Here is an 18,399-nt window from a genome sequence, read left to right as displayed (position 1 = left end):
TATTCCCATGATTCATTGCTCCCAGTGTATCTAAACTGTGTAAAAAATTAATGCTGTTTGGTTGTTGTTCATCTTCCTTCTGAAAGGTCTCACTCTGGTACTTATTACTTAAACTTCTAACTTCTAAATCCAACACAGCAGCAGACGTGCGCGTTGCTGCCCTCTTCAGGTTAACAGTAGGACTACAGGGAGGGTAAAACATTTCGCCCTCTGGTGTCCATTCAAAGGTCAGCAAGGGGGGAAAAGCCCTTTTCAAATAAAGGAGCCTTTTCTGATTATGCATCATGGCAAAATATTTTTGTTGAATCTAGAGTAGACGGCTGTAGACCTGAAATATCTCTCTCCAGCTCAATCACCAGTTTAATATTCATAACAACACAACAATACATTTGTTGCCTTTAGTTGACTGAGATTCAATCTGTGGAACTAGAATTTACTAACTTAATTGAATCCTAGATAGCTAATGATATTACAAGCAACCAGAGGCTTCATGCCATGAACATATGTGGTAATAATAACAATAACAAAATGTGTTTATTACTTTCTTTATAAAACTTATACAGTAAGAACAAATCACTTGAAATTTCACTTTTTTTTAATCATGTATTTTTGTTTACTAAAGAGCTGGAGGATGGGGAGAGGCAGACCCCTGTCACTGAACAAACACTATATAAATTATTGCTATTGGAATAGTACTATTAACACTTATTTTGACAAACAATATCACCTACAATTTATGAAATATAATTTCCCTAGCTGGGAAAAAATGCTTAGATATAAAAATGTACTTTTACTGAAGTAAAATGTTAAATATTGGACTTTTACTTGTAACAGAGTATGCCTATGATATTGTCACTTTTAGTTAACTACTGCTTATGTCTCATAAAATACACAACTCCCACACCAGATTAAGAGTGGACTGCATTGTCCTACTGACAAAAAGTATCTACCTACACTCCTATAGTCAGTCTACCTTCTCAATCAGAGCCTTACATATCAGCGAGTGCAACACATACAAAAACACTTATTGATAGTCAAATCAGTCAGCATTAAAGAACCTCATGCTCTCTGCTGCTGCCAGATTGTCCATCATGTGAATTTGTCAACACTTGCGAAATTCCAAATCGCATGTTCTATCTTGTCATCTCTGTTTCATTGTTTAGCTCACTCAGTGTCATTCATGTATTGTTTTACTCTTACATGTATCACAATCTGTTTCTTGTACTAAACCTTTGCAATGTATAACATCTGCTTAATGCTTACAGTATGTTTTCCTGTGTATTACATTTTGTAAAAGTAGCATTAGCTGTATTATTACACTAATTGGATTTGGTATTAATAGTTATTGTTATTTTCATTCATTTTAATATGATTTGCATGTTTGTAACCTGTTCCAATAATTGTGTTTTCACCTGTTCTTTTTTATGGAGCTTGTTAAATATTTGTCCTGGGATCACAGATGAAAAGATGAAAACTGTGGCACATTTACAGAAATGTTTATTAATGTGAACTCTCCCTGTAAAATGAGCTGAATGAAAACAAATGCATAATTATGTAAATAAATACTATCATAAAATGAAAGAGTGCTTAAGTCCAGAGTTTGTTAGAGTCAACTCAACAAATTTCATTTATGAACAGCCATAATATAGGCTATGTATATACATTTTCGATTCCTTAACTTATTTTACAAGGCCTGAAATTAGAAAATTAGAACGTAGTATAACAATTTGCATAATAATTTAATTTGTACATAAAAAACGAAAATCTACCAAACTACAGCTCAATCTATTCATCCCTCCTTTTTTCCAAAACAAAATACATTTCTGAAAAATGGCATGCCAACCTGTTTTGGACTGGTTTTTCTTGTAACCCTGCATGTTTCTGGGAACCTTTTATGAAATAAAACAAGGAGCTAACCTCACATCAAAGTGTGCCTCTTGGTTCTAACAAGTTGAATAAAGCATCACAGCATTTGGTTTATTATGAAAACCACCCCCACCCCCACCTCCACCCTCTCCATCTCTCTCTCTCTCCATCTCCCTCTCCCTCTCCCTCCCCCTCCTCCTCTCTCTCTCTCTCTCTCTCTCTCTCTCTCTCTCTCTCTCTCTCCACTCCCCCCCCCCACCCCCCCCTCCTCCCCCTCCTCTCTCTCTCTCTCTCTCTCTCTCTCTCTCTCTCTCTCTCTCTCTCTCTCTCTCTCTCTCTCTCTCTCTCTCTCTCTCTCTCTCCCTCTCTCTCCTGCCTCCCCCCTCTCTCTACTTGTCCGTTAGTGTGATCAATTTCTCGACTTCCTCCTTTTGGTGTGGCTAGGCTGAATACCAGAACACAGGATATGCCTATGACTAGTGTTGCTCTCGGTTTCGCAGCAGCAGTAGTAGTGCTTGAGGACAAACACGCTGTGCAGTCAAGATGAGCACAGGGGATGTGGTCTGCACCGGCTGGCTCATTAAATCCCCCCCTGAGAAGAAACTAAAGAGATATGTGAGTACAGGGGAATGGGCAGAGCAGTTTATTATGTTGGTATTATGCATTTCACCTGAACTGTCGTAATACCAGTCTATGCTGTGGAGCAGTGGTGTGTGTGTGTGTGTGTGTGTGTGTGTGTGTGTGTGTGTGTGTGTGTGTGTGTGTGTGTGTGTGTGTGTGTGTGTGTGTGTGTGTGTGTGTGTGTGTGTGAGAGAGAGAGATTTTTGGATATTGCTTTCCATGCTGTGTGAAATCGAGGGTTGTTTACATGATATAATCTCCTTTACATCTTCTTCCTCATTCCCATTGCAAAGTATTTTTTGAGAGGTTGGTTGCGTAATGTGAAAGGATTATTTTGATAGTCATGAATCATAAACTAATACAGCATTTAGACTATTCATGATATATGATGTACTTTGAATAGGCCTATTTATCCCATTAATTAATACTGTAAATGTGAACACTTTCATGAATATGACCTATTGTAGTTGTATGTTTACTGAGGTCATGTGAGCGTTGGGAGGAGAAGGCCATGTGTTATGAAGTCTGTTTTGGGAGAAAGCTAGCTTGGCATTCTTTGAAATTAGGGTGTGCATTGTGAAACATGAGAAGTACTGTCATTGCAGTACTTCAGAATGACCAGACAAGCAAAAAACAAAACAAAAAAACAACAACCAAGCTTTTTTTTTATGGATGTTTGCACTTCCTCTCTTTACAAATGGGAAAGGCCATTAGGTCCAAACCACTGTTGTGTGTTTGGGGCAGGGAAGCTTATTATTAGAGTGACTAGAAACTTTAAAAAAAAATTGTGTTTAGATGTTTTGTGAGAGCCAGAGGCAAACAACGAAGACACAGTTTTCCAAGATCCAAGAAAAGACACTGGTTGTGTTCTGTTATTGCGCTGATGATGTATGGAGTATGGAGTTTTCTGTACACAAGTTCCCTCTCTCTTATACACAGAAGATGACACAATTCATTTAAACAAGGAATCTGATAGCATGTTAAGTGCAGGTTGGAATCACATGATTCATTGGCTATGTAGTTAATGCTATATGAATTCAAAACACAGGAGAAAAAAAGGAAAAGAAAAAAGGGTTGGGGCAATGTTTCTCAGAATCCTCACCCTAACCACACAATGTACCAAAAAACAAATGTTAAACTGCTGCTGTCAACAACCATTAGGATGTTTGTGTGCCTTTCCTCCCTATACCTTTTTTAAAATCAATGAATATTTAGATGTGGTATCTAAAAAAAATTTAGAAACTGAGAGATCAGTTTCAGCATTCTTGTTAAATTTAGTGACCAAGGAAATAAATGTCTTTGTGTTGGCTTTTTTTTTGTCACGTAGAATGAACTTCCTCTTCTTGGTAGGCTACTTCTGGGAAACATGAAATTATGTTCCGCTTAGTGACCATAGCAAAAGCAACAAGTGCTGTGTAAAGTGGATGAATTAGCTGCAAAGCATTGCTAAAGGAGCTCTGATTTATTTTCCATGACTAAAGTCTAATTTATACTTTGTTGTATGACTGTCGCTTGCTTAAGGATGGGGTTGGGGGGGGGGGGGCATATGAATTATGCAGTGCTTTGAATGAACTGCATTAACATTGAAGTTTGAAGTTCAGTTCAAACTAATTTATGTGTGACTCTGTCTAATCTTCTGTCCCTACAGACATGGAGGAAACGCTGGTTTGTGCTTCGAAGAGGCCGCATGAGTGGCGATCCTGATGTACTGGAATACTATCAAAGTAAGAGCTCCAAAAAGCCAATCCGCACCATTGACCTGAAGGAGAGCGAAGTGAAAATGCAGACAGATCAACTCATTCTAAAGAGAGCATTCAGTGGGAAACATCTCTTTGTTGTAAAGACGTCATTTCGCATATTCTACCTGGTGGCTAAGACTGAAGAGGAGATGAATAGGTGGATTCAGGGCATCAGTCAAATTTGCCACTTTGCACCACTGGAAGATGCAGGTAATAATGACATACTTTTTTTTCTTTTTCTTTTTTGTTACGTTAAACTTTTCTCAGTGGCTCTCATTTTCTTACCAAGCGCTTCTTTATTTACATGATCATTTTAATAACATTTTACATTACATTGCCAGACAATAAATGTTATTGCCAGGTAAAATATGGCTTTTGGCCTTACTGTTTGGTTGCACTTGATATTGACAACCATATTCTTAGTTAGCATTGTAAGTCACTGTGGTTGAGACTTGAGAGCATCTTGGAAATCCCTAGAACGGGGGTGGGGGCATCATATCTGGCGGTTGGAGCGCTGTCATCTGTGTGAAACAGATAGAGTAGGCAATGATTTCCAGAGACAGAGGAAAAAAATTAGAAAAACTAAAGCTGTTTCTGGGGGCCTACCCACTGCTGGAAATGATGACCATTCGTTTTGCAGTTGCTGAACAATTGTAAACTATCGCTAGGATACCAAATTTATGAGAACCTGTAATGCAGTTTTAATAATATTAGCAAACACACTTATTCTCTGTAGAAAAAAACCTAGTATAATAGTAGCACTATCATTAAAGTGACTCTGGTCACTGAAATTTTAAGCCAGTTCTGACAGAAACAATGTGTACCTACAGTGTTCTTTGCTAATGCAGACTGTTTAACATTGTACCTGAGTTAGCCACATCAGGCTTTTGAAGTACCAATGTCAAGCTAGTGAAGATACATCTACGTATAAACAAACCCAACTACCCCTATAAGTCTGCCCACAAACCAGCAAATACAGGTTGTACCGTTTTAGACACATCCTTTGTGTCACTCTCTCTCTCTTGCTCATAAAACTGGAATCATTCTTCCCTCTCACCCCAGGCCCTCATCATGCTTCAACTGCTGCACCATTGACTACTAATCATGACGAGTCCATGTTAAGCGAACACAGTTATCCAATGGACTATCTCTTCCTCTCACAGTGTGAGACCGGGAGAAGTGTAAGCATTAGGTACGTACAATCTGTAAAACATCTTACATGGGAGGAAAATCACAACACTTTATAGTTTTTAATAAATGTAATGTTTTCTATTTTTTATCTTTGTAGATGTGACAGTTTTTCTAACTCAGAGACCTCTCTGGAACAGAGGTCATCAGATGATATGGTCGAAGACAATTTTTCCTCATCCCTGTCCATCAATATGGCTTCATCTTTTGCTCACACTGGTCTCCCTACTTTTACCGATAGAAGGATGAGTAATCCTCCTTTCAGTGCACCATGTACTCCTTTAGCCTATGACAAGCCATGCAAGTTGACGGCATCTTCTTCCTCTCCACTAGCACGCTCCTGCGCAACACACATTTTTCAGTTTGACAAACATTTCTCTTCTGAATTATTGGAGGCAAACACTGATGGACAAACACCTCCTCCACTGCCGCCTAAACCATTATCAGAGCAGCTAAGAGATGAAGGAGCTCATGGACGATGGGGAATGAGTGCACAGGGAGTCTCAGGCCAACCTGCACTGATCTCAAGTAGGCTCACTCTGTCAAGCCTAGATCATGTCAGAACAGGTACTGTATAATTGTCAACAGAAGAGCAACACATTGACTTAAAATATACATAAGGAAGACCTAACATTTGATGGTTCCCCAATCCCAGTGAAGTGTCTAGCACAAATGATAGGAGAAAATGTGACAAAACATCATGATTATTCTGGCAAACTTGCAGCATCTGTAAAATGTTATGACATTTTGAGAATCAAGTTCAGACTTTCTTTGGGAAATTTTCCACAGAGAAATATAATGATATGCTGTGATCTGGAGAAAGTTACTAATGCCCTCATTCAACTAGCCTGAGTAGTGAATCTTATTCTATGCTGCTGTTAATTCAAAATTCAGCAGCTATAGACTCATCCAGATCTATGGTGGTGGGACTGTCTTCTTAGAAATAGGCCTTATAATTATAAACATCAAAGTGAAATATCTTTGATGATTTGTTTTAGGAGACATTGAGGCTAAGTCATCAAGGGTCAATATGCTGAGTCTTAATTTGGTGAGTAAAATGATGTACTCTAGATCTAGGATATTATTGTCATCAATGGCTTGTGTTTATTGATTGTCCAACATAATTGATACAGATGGTGTTTACATTGATGACACAGCACATGACTTTCTGACCTATTGTCTTTTCAGCAGCCTTTAAATACGACTCAAACTCCAAATGACGCAGAAGACCCAGACCATTATATCCCCATGGCATCTCCACCTGCCTTTGTTACTGGCAAAGAGTTTGATGGTTATATCCCCATGAGCCCAATATCTATGAACTTCCTCAAGACAAACTGCACTGCTGAATCTCCTGTCAGCCTTACTTCTGTTGTGTGTCAGCTTGGAGATCTAGTGCCACCTCCAGTTAACCGGCACCTCAAGCCTCCGAGGACAGGTGAGAGCAAGCTTTATAACATATGGTTAATATTTGGAATAGTTCATGATATTCTGTGGCAAACCAAGGTACCGTAGTTGTTACACGAGTCAATCTTTTGCTGGGGCTCCTCGTAAGATTTTTTAACAGTCTGGATTTTAATAAATTGTTATCTTCCTCATCTACAATAAAATAAGATATTTATGCCTTTATGCAATCTTGGGTGAACTTTTGTAATCATAAAAGATTGCAAATAACAGGTACATTTTATTCTATCCTGCAACTATCTATCAAAATACTACCTTCCTGAACTAATGTATATGTCACCATAGAATGATTTATGTAGAATAGAAAACAAAATAAATATACTAATGTAAAAATATTTTAAGACTGTCTTTGAGTTACAGATTAGAGGATCATGTCCAATATTATGTCTTTCCTTGAACCTTAGCTCGCCCCCCGCCCCTTGATTTGAGAGACCTAGCTACAATTAAAGAATGTCCCAGCCATCCTCCTCTGAGCACCATGACTGATCTAAGGTGAGACTGAATACAGTTAATAAATCAATGAAGAATAACATTGAACAATAGCATTTTAGATATGAGATCAAATTCAGTTAATTACAGTAACCTCCTTTAATACTTTTTGCCCTCATAAATATTTCTTAGTTTCTCAGTTAAGGCAGATAAGATTTATTTAACTGCCGGCACAACAGTTGTTGATCTCAATTAATTTCTTTCTTCCTGCATGTTTGCAATTGTGTTAATCCCAGCAATTCAAACTTTTTACTTCTTGAGAGAAGACATGATGAGAATGGAGAACATAAAGAAGACGAAGACACAAGCTGCAACACAACTGTAAAGTTATTTTCACTGCTATTGAAATCACCACGTTTTTCAATAAAAATCCAGATAATAATGGTTAAGGCTTGATTACAACAACTCAGTGATTCAATGAATTAACTACAACATTTCCCTTTACCTGACATGAGAGAGAGATCAGAGATCTTGTACTAAGAATACAGACTTTGTTATCCTGAATTATAAGTATTTGTGGTCTTATCAACAGCAATGACTTTGACTATAGATGTTCATGGTTTCTCTTTTATACAGGCTTGGGCTAGGAGATCAAACCTCGACTACCTATCCTTGGATTTCAATTCTGCATCCCCCTCTCCTACACACAAGGTATGTTGTCACTCAATACACTGCACTTTTTTCCTTTTTTTTTTTAACTTAAGTCTTCTGCACTGAATACTTCTTATTATTGAACAGCTGCTGACCCTGTAAGCCTAATTTATAGTGCATCGACATAAGACCGTGTAAACTGCCACAAATAACTGATTTTCAGCAATGTATAAATTATGCTTAAGACAGTGGATCCAAACTGACAGACAGCAGTGGAAATGCAAACTAACAACTAATAGTAGGCCTAATACCTCTATAATCTCTATTGATAAAGCAGAATATAATTAACAATCATTTTGGGATAATAATCTTTTAAATTGTATTTTGTCTGACCAGATCTTCAGTCCAACCAACCTTTTCTCATTGTTTAACAGAAGCCTCTTCTGGTTGACGAGCACAGAGTGGATTACGTGCAGGTGGACGAGCAGAAGACTCAGGCCCTGCAAAACACTAAGATGGAGTGGAATGATGTCCGTCAAAATTTTAAATCATACAAGGAAAATACACAATGACAATATCAGGTACATTTCATTTCAACAGGAGAGAAATAAAGGTATTGGCTAATAAGGTTCATCGGTGGAATCTTTTTTTAATTCTCTCATACAAGCACTTTGAAAGTCTATAAGACTTATGTTTCTAATAGAAGAGACACCATATTTCACTCTAAAGACAAATTTGATTAACGGCTGCATCCCTTGTAAAAATTGCCTAATCACAATCTGTGTCACAATTTTTAAACTGTATTTTTTTGTGTGTGTGTGCAAAGGACATTGCAAAAATTCTGTTTCCTCTTTTTGGAAAACAGATTTCTTTGGCCAATTTAAGAATGATTCTTGAAATATCAGTGTTTAAGTCCAAATTAAACTAAAGGATCAACAGACATAAGGCTAATTATGTGTTTGTAAAGAAGTCAATTATTTTGGATGATACTCAAAGTGTAAACATTCCCCTCCCACATGATGGAACATTTTAAACTGGATTGAATGGACTGGTGTTTCCACATATCATTCATAGTTTCTTTCTCTCTCTCTCTCTCTTGGGTAAACAGTTTACTAAGATTACAATGTTTGGTAAAGGGCATTTTGTTTTAGTGGCATTTTGTCTTAGATTTTAACTATGAAGTTCATATTAGGATATTATGATATATTATGATATGAACTTTTGAAAATGGCACTGACTAACCATAAGCCTAATTATCGACTATTTGTCTTGTTCGAAGCCTATGAATGGACTATTAAATTTAGGCTCCGAAGCTTTCAGATTGGAACCATTCATAATGTTGTCATAAGGGGCACGTTAACTATTGTGGGCAATCTGGGCATTAAAAGGGGGCTTCTGTGGCCCAGCATGTATCTTTCTCAATAATAAGTTAAATAATTTATCTCTTATCTGTTTTCAGCTTGTTATCATTATTATGTGTTCAATCCTTTATTCTTTGTTTTACATCCTATAAATACCAGTAGGTCAACACAAGAGTTTTTGTTGTTGTTATTGTTTTCGTTTTTTGTTGTTGTTTGTTTTGCTTCTTTTTGGCAAGGGGGGGGCTCCTCAACAAAGTAATAATGAAGAATGGCTGCAATACTAAGGGGGAGGGGGACATGAAACTGCAGTGTGTGTGTGTGTGTGTGTTTGGGGGGGGTACACTACGTCATTATTAAGCGCCGATAAGTTGTGGTACAACATCAATGGAGACTGCTGAAAGGAGAGCTTTGGAAGTCAAGTCATTGTTACCATCACTCGGTGGGAGCAGTAAAAGCTGTGTGCTGGTAGGTTGTTTTTCATTCATTCACACCAGTCTGATCGTCATGCGTGACATTTAAATGCAGTTTTTGTGGATTCTTCTCGTTTAACCTGGGTTATAGCTAACCTGGCCTAGATACGTTTGGTGTTTAGCTACAGTTAGCAGTCAGCTCTCAGAAATCTCATCGCAGACCACAAAACTGTCTATGCAAACTACGTGTGGGATTATTAGCAAGCAACTTCAAGGTAGCTGGAAACAATTTAACATGTAACTGTATTATATGGGCTCAAGTTCAGTCTAGGGCCCAGGAGGCTCGATTGAAAGGCAATAAAGCTGGTTTGTGTCACCGTTACCGAATTTGGAAGATCTGCTAGCTCACAACCAGTGTTGCCATATATTGTGAGAGAACCCGGTCTAGGAAAACAAGCCCAAAAGAAGAAAATATAGGCCACATGCGCACTTTAAACCATCGGCTATATTTGAAAATAGCCGATCCACAAGTTCACGATGCGATGTGTTGTGAGCTTGTAGATCTAATATTTTCAAAAACTCTTGCAATAGAATGTGGCATGTTTTGAATATGTTTGAAACATTCTAACAACACTGCTCCCTGGCACAAAACATTTTCATGAAAATCAGCAAATAAGCAAGTATAGTAGACTAGAGTAGACTTTAGAAAACAAGCCCCAAAAAACGCAACTACAAATTTTTACAAGCAACTTAACTGTAAAAGAAGCCCAAACTCGCTTACAATAAGCCGGTATGGCAACACTCGTCACAACGCGTCGATCTGCAAAATTCGACGCGCGACGCTGTTATACGGCGAAAAACAAAGCCCAGGCTTTAGCCAACTTGAGCTTCGGTGTTGGCTGAATTCCGCTAAATAAATCCATCTGCATTCTGGCCCCCGTCGGTAAGTTTACATCGTGTTATAGAAATACCATCCATCACTTGTCTGCATGACCCGTATTAAGATAGTCTTACGTTAAAAGACCTCTTCAAAAAACAGTATGAATCGCAGGTAGGGCGGATTTTAGCCCTAGAATGACTGTGATCTTACATACATTTCAAGTATTCCAAATACACAGTCATAGATCTCTCTCGGTCCGCCACTGTGTAGTGCCCATCTGCGCGGCCATAAAAGTGCTCTAAACTCCGTCTGTACTCACCCAATAATTAATTCCTAAGACGTCTAGTCATATTTTGTCCTCTACTTTCATATCCATGTGAAAGTTCTGCCAGAAAACGTGTGTTTAGTCAAATATCTCCACTTATTCACGAGCTGCACACGGACGAGTTCTGTGCGACGCGAGGGGCCAGGAATGATTGCAGCACTGAATATACGTAACTTCCTTAAGGACGCACAAATGTTTGGGACACACAATTGGCAGGTGATGATTCATTACCCCGCAGCAATCACAAGCACCTGTCAATTGTGTGTCCCAAACATTTGTGCGTCCTTAAGGAAGTTACGTATATTCAGTGCTGCAATCATTCCTGGCCCCTCGCGTCGCACAGAACTCGTCCGTGTGCAGCTCGTGAATAAGTGGAGATATTTGACTAAACACACGTTTTCTGGCAGAACTTTCACATGGATATGAAAGTAGAGGACAAAATATGACTAGACGTCTTAGGAATTAATTATTGGGTGAGTACAGACGGAGTTTAGAGCACTTTTATGGCCGCGCAGATGGGCACTACACAGTGGCGGACCGAGAGAGATCTATGACTGTGTATTTGGAATACTTGAAATGTATGTAAGATCACAGTCATTCTAGGGCTAGGCGGATTTGAGCCCGCAGGTTCTGGTTTTGTGTCTCTCTTGGCCTATTTAAATAAAAGTAGGACACTTTGGGCCTGCTGCCCCCGTTGTCTAACCTAGCAGAGGACAGTGGTGGAAAGTACTTAAGTACAGTCTTCTTTTGAGGTATTTTTTACTTTACTGGAGTATTTTCAATACCTTTACTTCTACTCCCCTACATCTCAGAGGCAAATATAATACTTTTACTCCACTATTATTTGAAAACTTTAGTTGATAGTTAATTTGCAAAACGTACTTTAACCAGTTCAGACCTATAATATACTTTGGGCTTTGGCAGTTTGGCTATTTGAAAATAGCCGATATACAAGCTCAGTTGTGAGCTTGTAGATCTGCTATTTTCAAAGGATTTATACATTTGGAAACTTGTGAAATGGGACATTGTGCATAATGAGTACTTTTACTTTTAGTACTGAAGTATATTTTGATGCCAATACTTTTGTACTTTTACTCAAGTACATTTTTAATACTGTTACTTTACTTGTAACAGAGTATTTCTACATTACAGTATTGATACTTTTACTTAAGTACACTGGCAGAGGACATTGTGAGGAAGAATGTAGCGCAGGCTGTGCTAAACCCGCCTATTTGGTGTTTTGCGTCAGTGTATTACCTGTATATTATGCAGGCAGAGATTTTCAAGATTTCACTGATCACAGAATTTTGCAGGTATTAAGTTGGGCTGAGCAGTGGCCATAGGTTATAGGGCTCTGTGTGTTTCCAATGTGGTCACCATGTAATTCAAACAATTCAAAGGCAACAGTGAAACATAGACCTAATATTGATAATGATTTAAAAAAAACAAGACTAGAATATATTAATAAGCACATTCTATGGTAATAGCATAATTGACAAAAACAACATGCTTTTTACAAGCTTGTTTAGATTTTGTTCAACCGGCCGGTCATTCCAAAGACATTCCGGACAAGACAAATATCTGTATTGGAAGTCTTGCCAAAACTAGTTTGACTTGCTGTTGTTACATGATGTTGCTGAGAAATGGGGCATTACCATTAAGTATGGTTGTTGTTTTGTTTGTTCAGATAATGTTGAGATTGCAAAAGTCTTAATTGCACTTCCATCTGTTCTAGTAACCCACTAGCAGACTGCTGTGTTTGGCCTCAGTGCTTATTGTGCCTCACACTGAAAATAGCAGATCTACAAGCTCACAGTGTGATGAGTTGTGAGATTGTAGATCGGCTATTTTCGGGGCGAGCCGCGGTGCGCATAGTAAAGTATAAATCAGGTGTACATACACATGGTGAGGTTCATTTACTCCTCACCATCAAGCATCAATGTGATTAGTAGACATAACAACTGAAATGTTCCAACTTCAATAAATGTTCTTTTAAAATTCTTATTATCTTGTCTTAATTTTCAGAAAAGCCTATAGTGGAGGGGCCTGGAGGACATCTTGACTGCTGCAATCGTACAACCTGGCTGTGAACAGTCACATGTATATGATGGCTTCTTTTTGGTTCATCATACTGTAGATTGGTAACCATGGCCTCTCACAAAGTAAACAAGCTTGCAAATGATTCTGACCACTTGGCTTCAGCCTGTGAACAGCTGTCGGTGTGTGGTCCAGACCAAACTGATGAGGAGCTTCAGTCTGAGCTACACACCACTCCAAAGCCTCAAACACCTGGGAAATTTCGAAGAACTGCTCTGAGATTTTTTGGAGTCCGTAAAAATATTTGTATTTTACCTTCTATATTTGGAGGAAGGAACAAATGGTCCTCAAAAAAAGGAATCGGCAAAAGTAAAACACATGATGGACTTAGCAAGGCAAGTCAAGATGACAATCTGGACAGTGGAGTTGTTACAGCTGGGAATTTTGAGTATCACAGTCAGAAGGAGCCTTCCACAAAGTTCCACAGTGAATTTAACCAGCCTGCAGATCAGAAGTCTTTGTCCCTCAACCGGCAAAAAAAGGGACTGAGGAGCCTATTTCACAGCCTTAAGAATCATAAACACCATAGAAATGTTGAACTGGAAAAGAATGAAATGATTGCAATGTCCTCTCATCTCTGTAACAACGAGGTGCCTGTTGTCCAGGACAACATGAACCAATATGTCACAGAGTGCCTGGACAGCTTGTCTGAACCCACTGTGCCTGATTTTACAAATGCAGCATGTGGTGCAAATATTGCCCCTGAATGTATTGACGTCGATGTTACGTTGGAGAATATTACGGTGAGGCAAGGCAGTTTTAAGTCTTTGCTTGAGGATCAGATGCTTGTTCATCAAATGGAGGGGATGAACATGATGTCAGATGTTTCCAACAAACATGAGGGTCGCAGAGCACGCAGTGATTCTTGTCCATCACTTCAATTGACCCCAGAGCGTAAATTGAAGGGCCAACAGCCTATTGGCTCATCGGATCAGCTCAACCTCATTTTCGGAGAGGTCGCCTCGCTGAAGAGTTTTGATTCACTCACTGGCTGTGGTGATATAATTGCAGATCAAGATGATGACAGTATTGCAGAGAGCACCGTCTCAGGAGAAAGGAGTAGAAATGCAGGGAAAAGGGCATCTTGTTACCTCACTTACCAAGGTGGGGGTGAAGAAATGGCCTCTCCTGACGATTTCGATGGGGATAGCCTCCCTGACCTCTGGGGAAATGCAGCTTCTGAGGAAATGTGCTATACTTTCAACAAAGACAGTGCAAGTTTGACTGAAGAACTATCAGATTCTCAACTTTTGGACTTAATGAACAGTAACAGTGTACTGCAAGCTGGAGCCACAGATACATCTTCTATGGCTGATGTTTTGACTCCTCAGAGTGATCATCAAGAATCGGTTCCAAATAGCGATGAAGGTTACTATGATTCAACAACCCCAGGGCCAGATGAGGAAGGACAAGAAAAGGTTGACAGAATAAGAACAGATAGATTACCAAGAGACAGTTACAGTGGCGATGCCCTCTATGAACTTTTTGCGCCTGATGACAGCCTCATCAGCCCATGTTATGAAAACCAATCAAAGCGGCCTAATCCTGAGCCATGCAAGTATTTAGGTGAACCAGTAGATGGGAAAGGTTCTGCTTTTGTGCCCAAGACACGTCAAATGAGAGGTGCTGAGCTCTACAAAGTGCAAGATTTTCTGTCTGCAGAAATGTATAGCATGGGTAAGCAATCCAAAGAGTTGCCACCATACTCAAGAGGTCTGCAAGAGAGTAACTTGAATGAGGCTGTTGATTTGAATTCAGCACATCAAGCATCTATCAATAAAAATACTATAAAACCAGAGGTCTTTGATGAAGAGAGAAATATGCCTGCCCCAGTGGAAAATGCATCAAGATCTGTAAATGCTGAGTGTGAGAAAAGACATGGAAACCAATCATTATTGAGTGCATCTGATCTACATTTTGATCGCTTCTCATCTGAAACATTTTGTGAGAGAAGAGAACATCAAGAGGAAGACCAGCCTGTTTCCAAAACTTGTAGTGATTTGGATTATGGACAGACGGTTTGCTTTTCACAAGCCCTTGTGGACTACACTAAACACACTCGGTTGTTAAGTAGCTCACCTAGTAGCATGGGTGGCTTGGACACACATGCGTCCTTTGCCCAGAATATGCAGGCTTTACCTCCTATTGTCACTTTTGATGTAGTGGACATGCATAACGAGGGTGAATATGATGAACAACTTCAAATGGAAATGGAAGAGGACATTGCGTCCCCCTATCAACAGTTTGAAGAGAGCTACTTGCAAAAAGATGCATTTGCTGACTATCAAATGTTAGACCTGTATGAACAGAGTCTCTTCAGCAATACTTGGGCCATTGCTAGTCTCCCCCGCCACCTTAGCCTTACAAGAGTCAATCAGTCAATGCCTAGTCCCTTATGTCTAGACAAGAGAAGTAGATCTCTGGACACAGAAAGCCCGGAATTAAAGATCGCTGACAAATACAGGGGGAGCAGTGCAGCTATTGTCGCCTGTCCTGAAACCGAAAAAGTCTCTAAAAGAGAATCCTCTCAACATCGTAGAAACAATGGACACGTGTTGACTTCTGACATCAGAGACGATAGCAGCAGCATGTTTTTATCATGGCAGACAGAGACGGCAAGGACTTTAAGCCCTCCAAAAATGGATGGAAAAATAGCAGAACAAATGCACAGTCTCTGTCAAACCCAAATAAAACACACAATATTGTCGGGTTCCTCCTGTGATTTTATTTCACAGACTACAGAGCTTTGTAACAGACAATGTCATCTTCCACTGCAAGCAGATCCTTGTTTACCTCACAACTCCCTTGTTTATTCTGATATGATGGGAGAAGATATGTTGGTGACAGCGGTTTCAACATCAGATGTTGGAGACGAGGATACGTTTTACTCAGCTGCTATGATCTCTCAGTCATATAGTCAATATGGTAAAAATAGACCAGTGGCTGTTGCCCAAGGAATGCCTCAATTGGCTGACGTAAACCGAGGTGCTTCTGAAGAGGAAATTGACTTCATCAGTGAAGCAAGAAAACCTATGGATATGGTGCGGCCTCTGGCCTGCAACAAATAACTTGTATAGAGGCAACCGTTAATTGAAGGGAGCTCATTCTTCAAGTTGGCATTCATCTAAGCTTTTATGATGTCCCTATGAGTGTCTTGTATGTTACGTACCTATAAAATGATTGTCCTGTTACTTTACTTGCATTTGCACAGCAAATTTATTTGAAAAGTAATTTTACACTGTGATAGGCAGGCTATGGAAAACATTGCAGAGGCTTCTGTGCCATCATGCTGCATAAAGTGTAATGGGCCTCTCCAGTGTTTGGTGTGAAAATGGAAAGGTATGAATTGTATTTTCTTTGCTTGCTTCACACAGATCACATACATATGGTTCATTGTCAGTCTGAAAGTATTTAGGTGAGTAATGTGTTTTGTGTTCTTATTGAACTGCTCCCGTTTGCATCTCATTAAGATATTCAATTGCACTAGAATGTGTTTAAATTGCATAGCCTCAATATCCAGTTATTGATGGTAATGCTATGCTTTGCTTTGTTGATTTTGGTATTGATTAGTCTGCTTTCCATTGCACAAGCCACCCAGGGCTGGCCAAGGTTTACGCACAATACCAATTGCCTCTTAAGCACAGTTGTGCTCTCAATGCCACAGTGCTTTGGTGTTTAGTGTTGTTGATGCATCTTGTTTCCAATATGGGTACTGATGTGTCAGCTTGGTTACAGTTTCATTTTAATTTTAATTTTTTTATATGTATATTTAATTGCCCCCATGCCCTGGGAAGCTTTTTTGGACCTAAATGTGGAAAGATTTTTTTTCCTTTTGTATGTCATATTTTTTTCAAAAGGCTTAACTGCTTCTGAAATGCAACATTATTTTGAAAAGGCATAAGTGCTTCTGAAATGTACATGTGCTTCATTTTTTGTTTACCTGTCCTGCTACTGATCTATCAGATTGCAAAGTATTCTGATCTTGTCCAGAAAAGCATCACTTATCATTTCAGACTCTTGTTATTGGTCAACAATAACCTGTGTTGGTTGTGAGATCAGGATGTACTTTTATTTTATAGTGAGAAATTGTCTGAAAGTCTTTGAATATGTATTTATATTTTCACCATTTTATTCAGAGCTGCCAGTATCATTTTACATGATTGTTTTGGTGGAATCTTTTTTTTTTTTTTCATTGTCTCTAGATTATGCTCATATCATGTTTAGGTAATTGTTTGGGGAAATCTGATCTTGTTTTGTCTATGTAGAGGGCTGCCTTACATTGAAATAAACATCACCTGACACAAATATATGTGATATCTTTTTATTTTCAGGACACATGGCCAAGTCTGATAGGTAATACAACTTGAACTTGGCCAGATCTGTACCGATCAACCTGTATTTGAGCAGCTGCATCGACTTACAATATGAATTTGAATGTATAATTAATGGGTCAACACTGCTCCACTCCAATTACACCAATGCATTAAAATTATTGGAGGAATTGAAAATATGTTCTTTATTAAGTTTATTCTCAGAAAATGGGTGACACTGAATTACAACCTGGCTTAAAAAGGTACGTTATGGCTCATGGTCTAACATCTGGAAGCAAGTGCAAACTACATCTTTTAAAATAGGGAAAAATGTATACTTATTTGATTCCAGTTAATTTAATTTTGACTGAGATTGAATGGCCAGTGTCATTAGTTCTAGTTAGCAGTTAAAAGTACTTTTTACAATTTGATATGGACTCAAATGACTACATTTTATAATGAATGAATTTGAATATGATCATGAATGAATTTGAATATGATCTCACTATCGGGGGCCTCATCAATAGACTTGATTTTGAGGAACATCACAATATTTACTCAATGTTCATATCCAAAACATACTGTATTTGTTACACCTTAGGGTAGCCATTAATTTTCATGTGGACTGATCCAAGACCTAAAGTCCACATTCATTCAACGATATCCATTCCAGAGGATTTGGCACCTGAGAAGTCTTGAGCACCCCCCCCCCTCTATCGGAAGAGTTGGCACTCCAGGACCATACTATTGCTGAATGCTGATATAATGTTGGCTACACTTGTATTCACGCAGGGAAAACCCCAGTAGTTTAGGGCAGTGGTTCTCAACCGTTGGGTTGGGTCCCCACATGATTTGGGGGGGCCCAGATTACAGTGAAGTGCCTATTTAAGGACTTTTAAGACCTTTTTTTTTTAATACAAAAAGAAAAGAAAAAGACCCATTACTGCATCAAAAGTAATCAACAAACTATACTATAAAAACTGGCCAAATTGACAAATAATATAAGAAGGAGGCACAAATTGTGAGGTTGTAGATCTGCTATTTTCACAATATTTATC

The 18,399-nt window shown here is 38.8% G+C and overlaps 2 protein-coding genes across 4 annotated transcripts; both read left to right on the top strand.

Annotated features, from left to right (window-relative positions):
- The first annotated feature begins 2,327 nt into the window (after nt 1-2,327).
- On the top strand, nt 2,328-9,485 carry gab3 (GRB2 associated binding protein 3). 3 transcript variants are annotated; one of them, XM_080435483.1, is made up of 10 exons: nt 2,328-2,481; nt 4,136-4,436; nt 5,289-5,418; nt 5,515-5,981; nt 6,413-6,462; nt 6,606-6,852; nt 7,283-7,370; nt 7,604-7,688; nt 7,944-8,018; nt 8,393-9,485. In XM_080435483.1, the coding sequence occupies exons 1-10, from the start codon at nt 2,410-2,412 to the stop codon at nt 8,528-8,530; spliced, it is 1,653 nt and encodes a 550-aa protein (XP_080291609.1). In that variant the 5' UTR covers nt 2,328-2,409; the 3' UTR covers nt 8,531-9,485. The 3 variants fall into 3 exon arrangements, with proteins under 3 accessions (XP_080291609.1, XP_080291610.1, XP_080291608.1); XM_080435484.1 differs by having other exon boundaries at nt 6,603-6,852; nt 7,634-7,688; XM_080435482.1 differs by having other exon boundaries at nt 6,603-6,852.
- A 220-nt stretch (nt 9,486-9,705) lies between these two features.
- Nucleotides 9,706-17,330, top strand: amer1 (APC membrane recruitment protein 1). Its single transcript, XM_080436398.1, has 2 exons — nt 9,706-9,784; nt 12,960-17,330. The coding sequence occupies exon 2, from the start codon at nt 13,082-13,084 to the stop codon at nt 16,097-16,099; it is 3,018 nt and encodes a 1,005-aa protein (XP_080292524.1). The 5' UTR covers nt 9,706-9,784; nt 12,960-13,081; the 3' UTR covers nt 16,100-17,330.
- The last annotated feature ends 1,069 nt before the right edge of the window (nt 17,331-18,399 follow it).

This window comes from Gymnoscopelus braueri, assembly GCF_963280865.1.
Source record: "Gymnoscopelus braueri genome assembly, chromosome: 8".
In the NCBI taxonomy this organism is placed as follows: domain Eukaryota; kingdom Metazoa; phylum Chordata; class Actinopteri; order Myctophiformes; family Myctophidae; genus Gymnoscopelus; species Gymnoscopelus braueri.
Note: the sequence above shows the minus strand (reverse complement) of the source record. Positions and strands in the feature narration are given on the sequence as shown.

Coding starts and splice junctions, on each gene's coding strand:
- gab3 (XM_080435482.1), top strand. CDS start 2,410: ATGAGCACAGGGGATGTGGTCTGCACCGGCTGGCTCATTAAATCCCCC. Junction 5,982..6,412: donor CCTAGATCATGTCAGAACAG/GTACTGTATAAT, acceptor GATTTGTTTTAG/GAGACATTGAGGCTAAGTCA. Junction 6,853..7,282: donor CCTCAAGCCTCCGAGGACAG/GTGAGAGCAAGC, acceptor CTTGAACCTTAG/CTCGCCCCCCGCCCCTTGAT.
- amer1 (XM_080436398.1), top strand. CDS start 13,082: ATGGCCTCTCACAAAGTAAACAAGCTTGCAAATGATTCTGACCACTTG.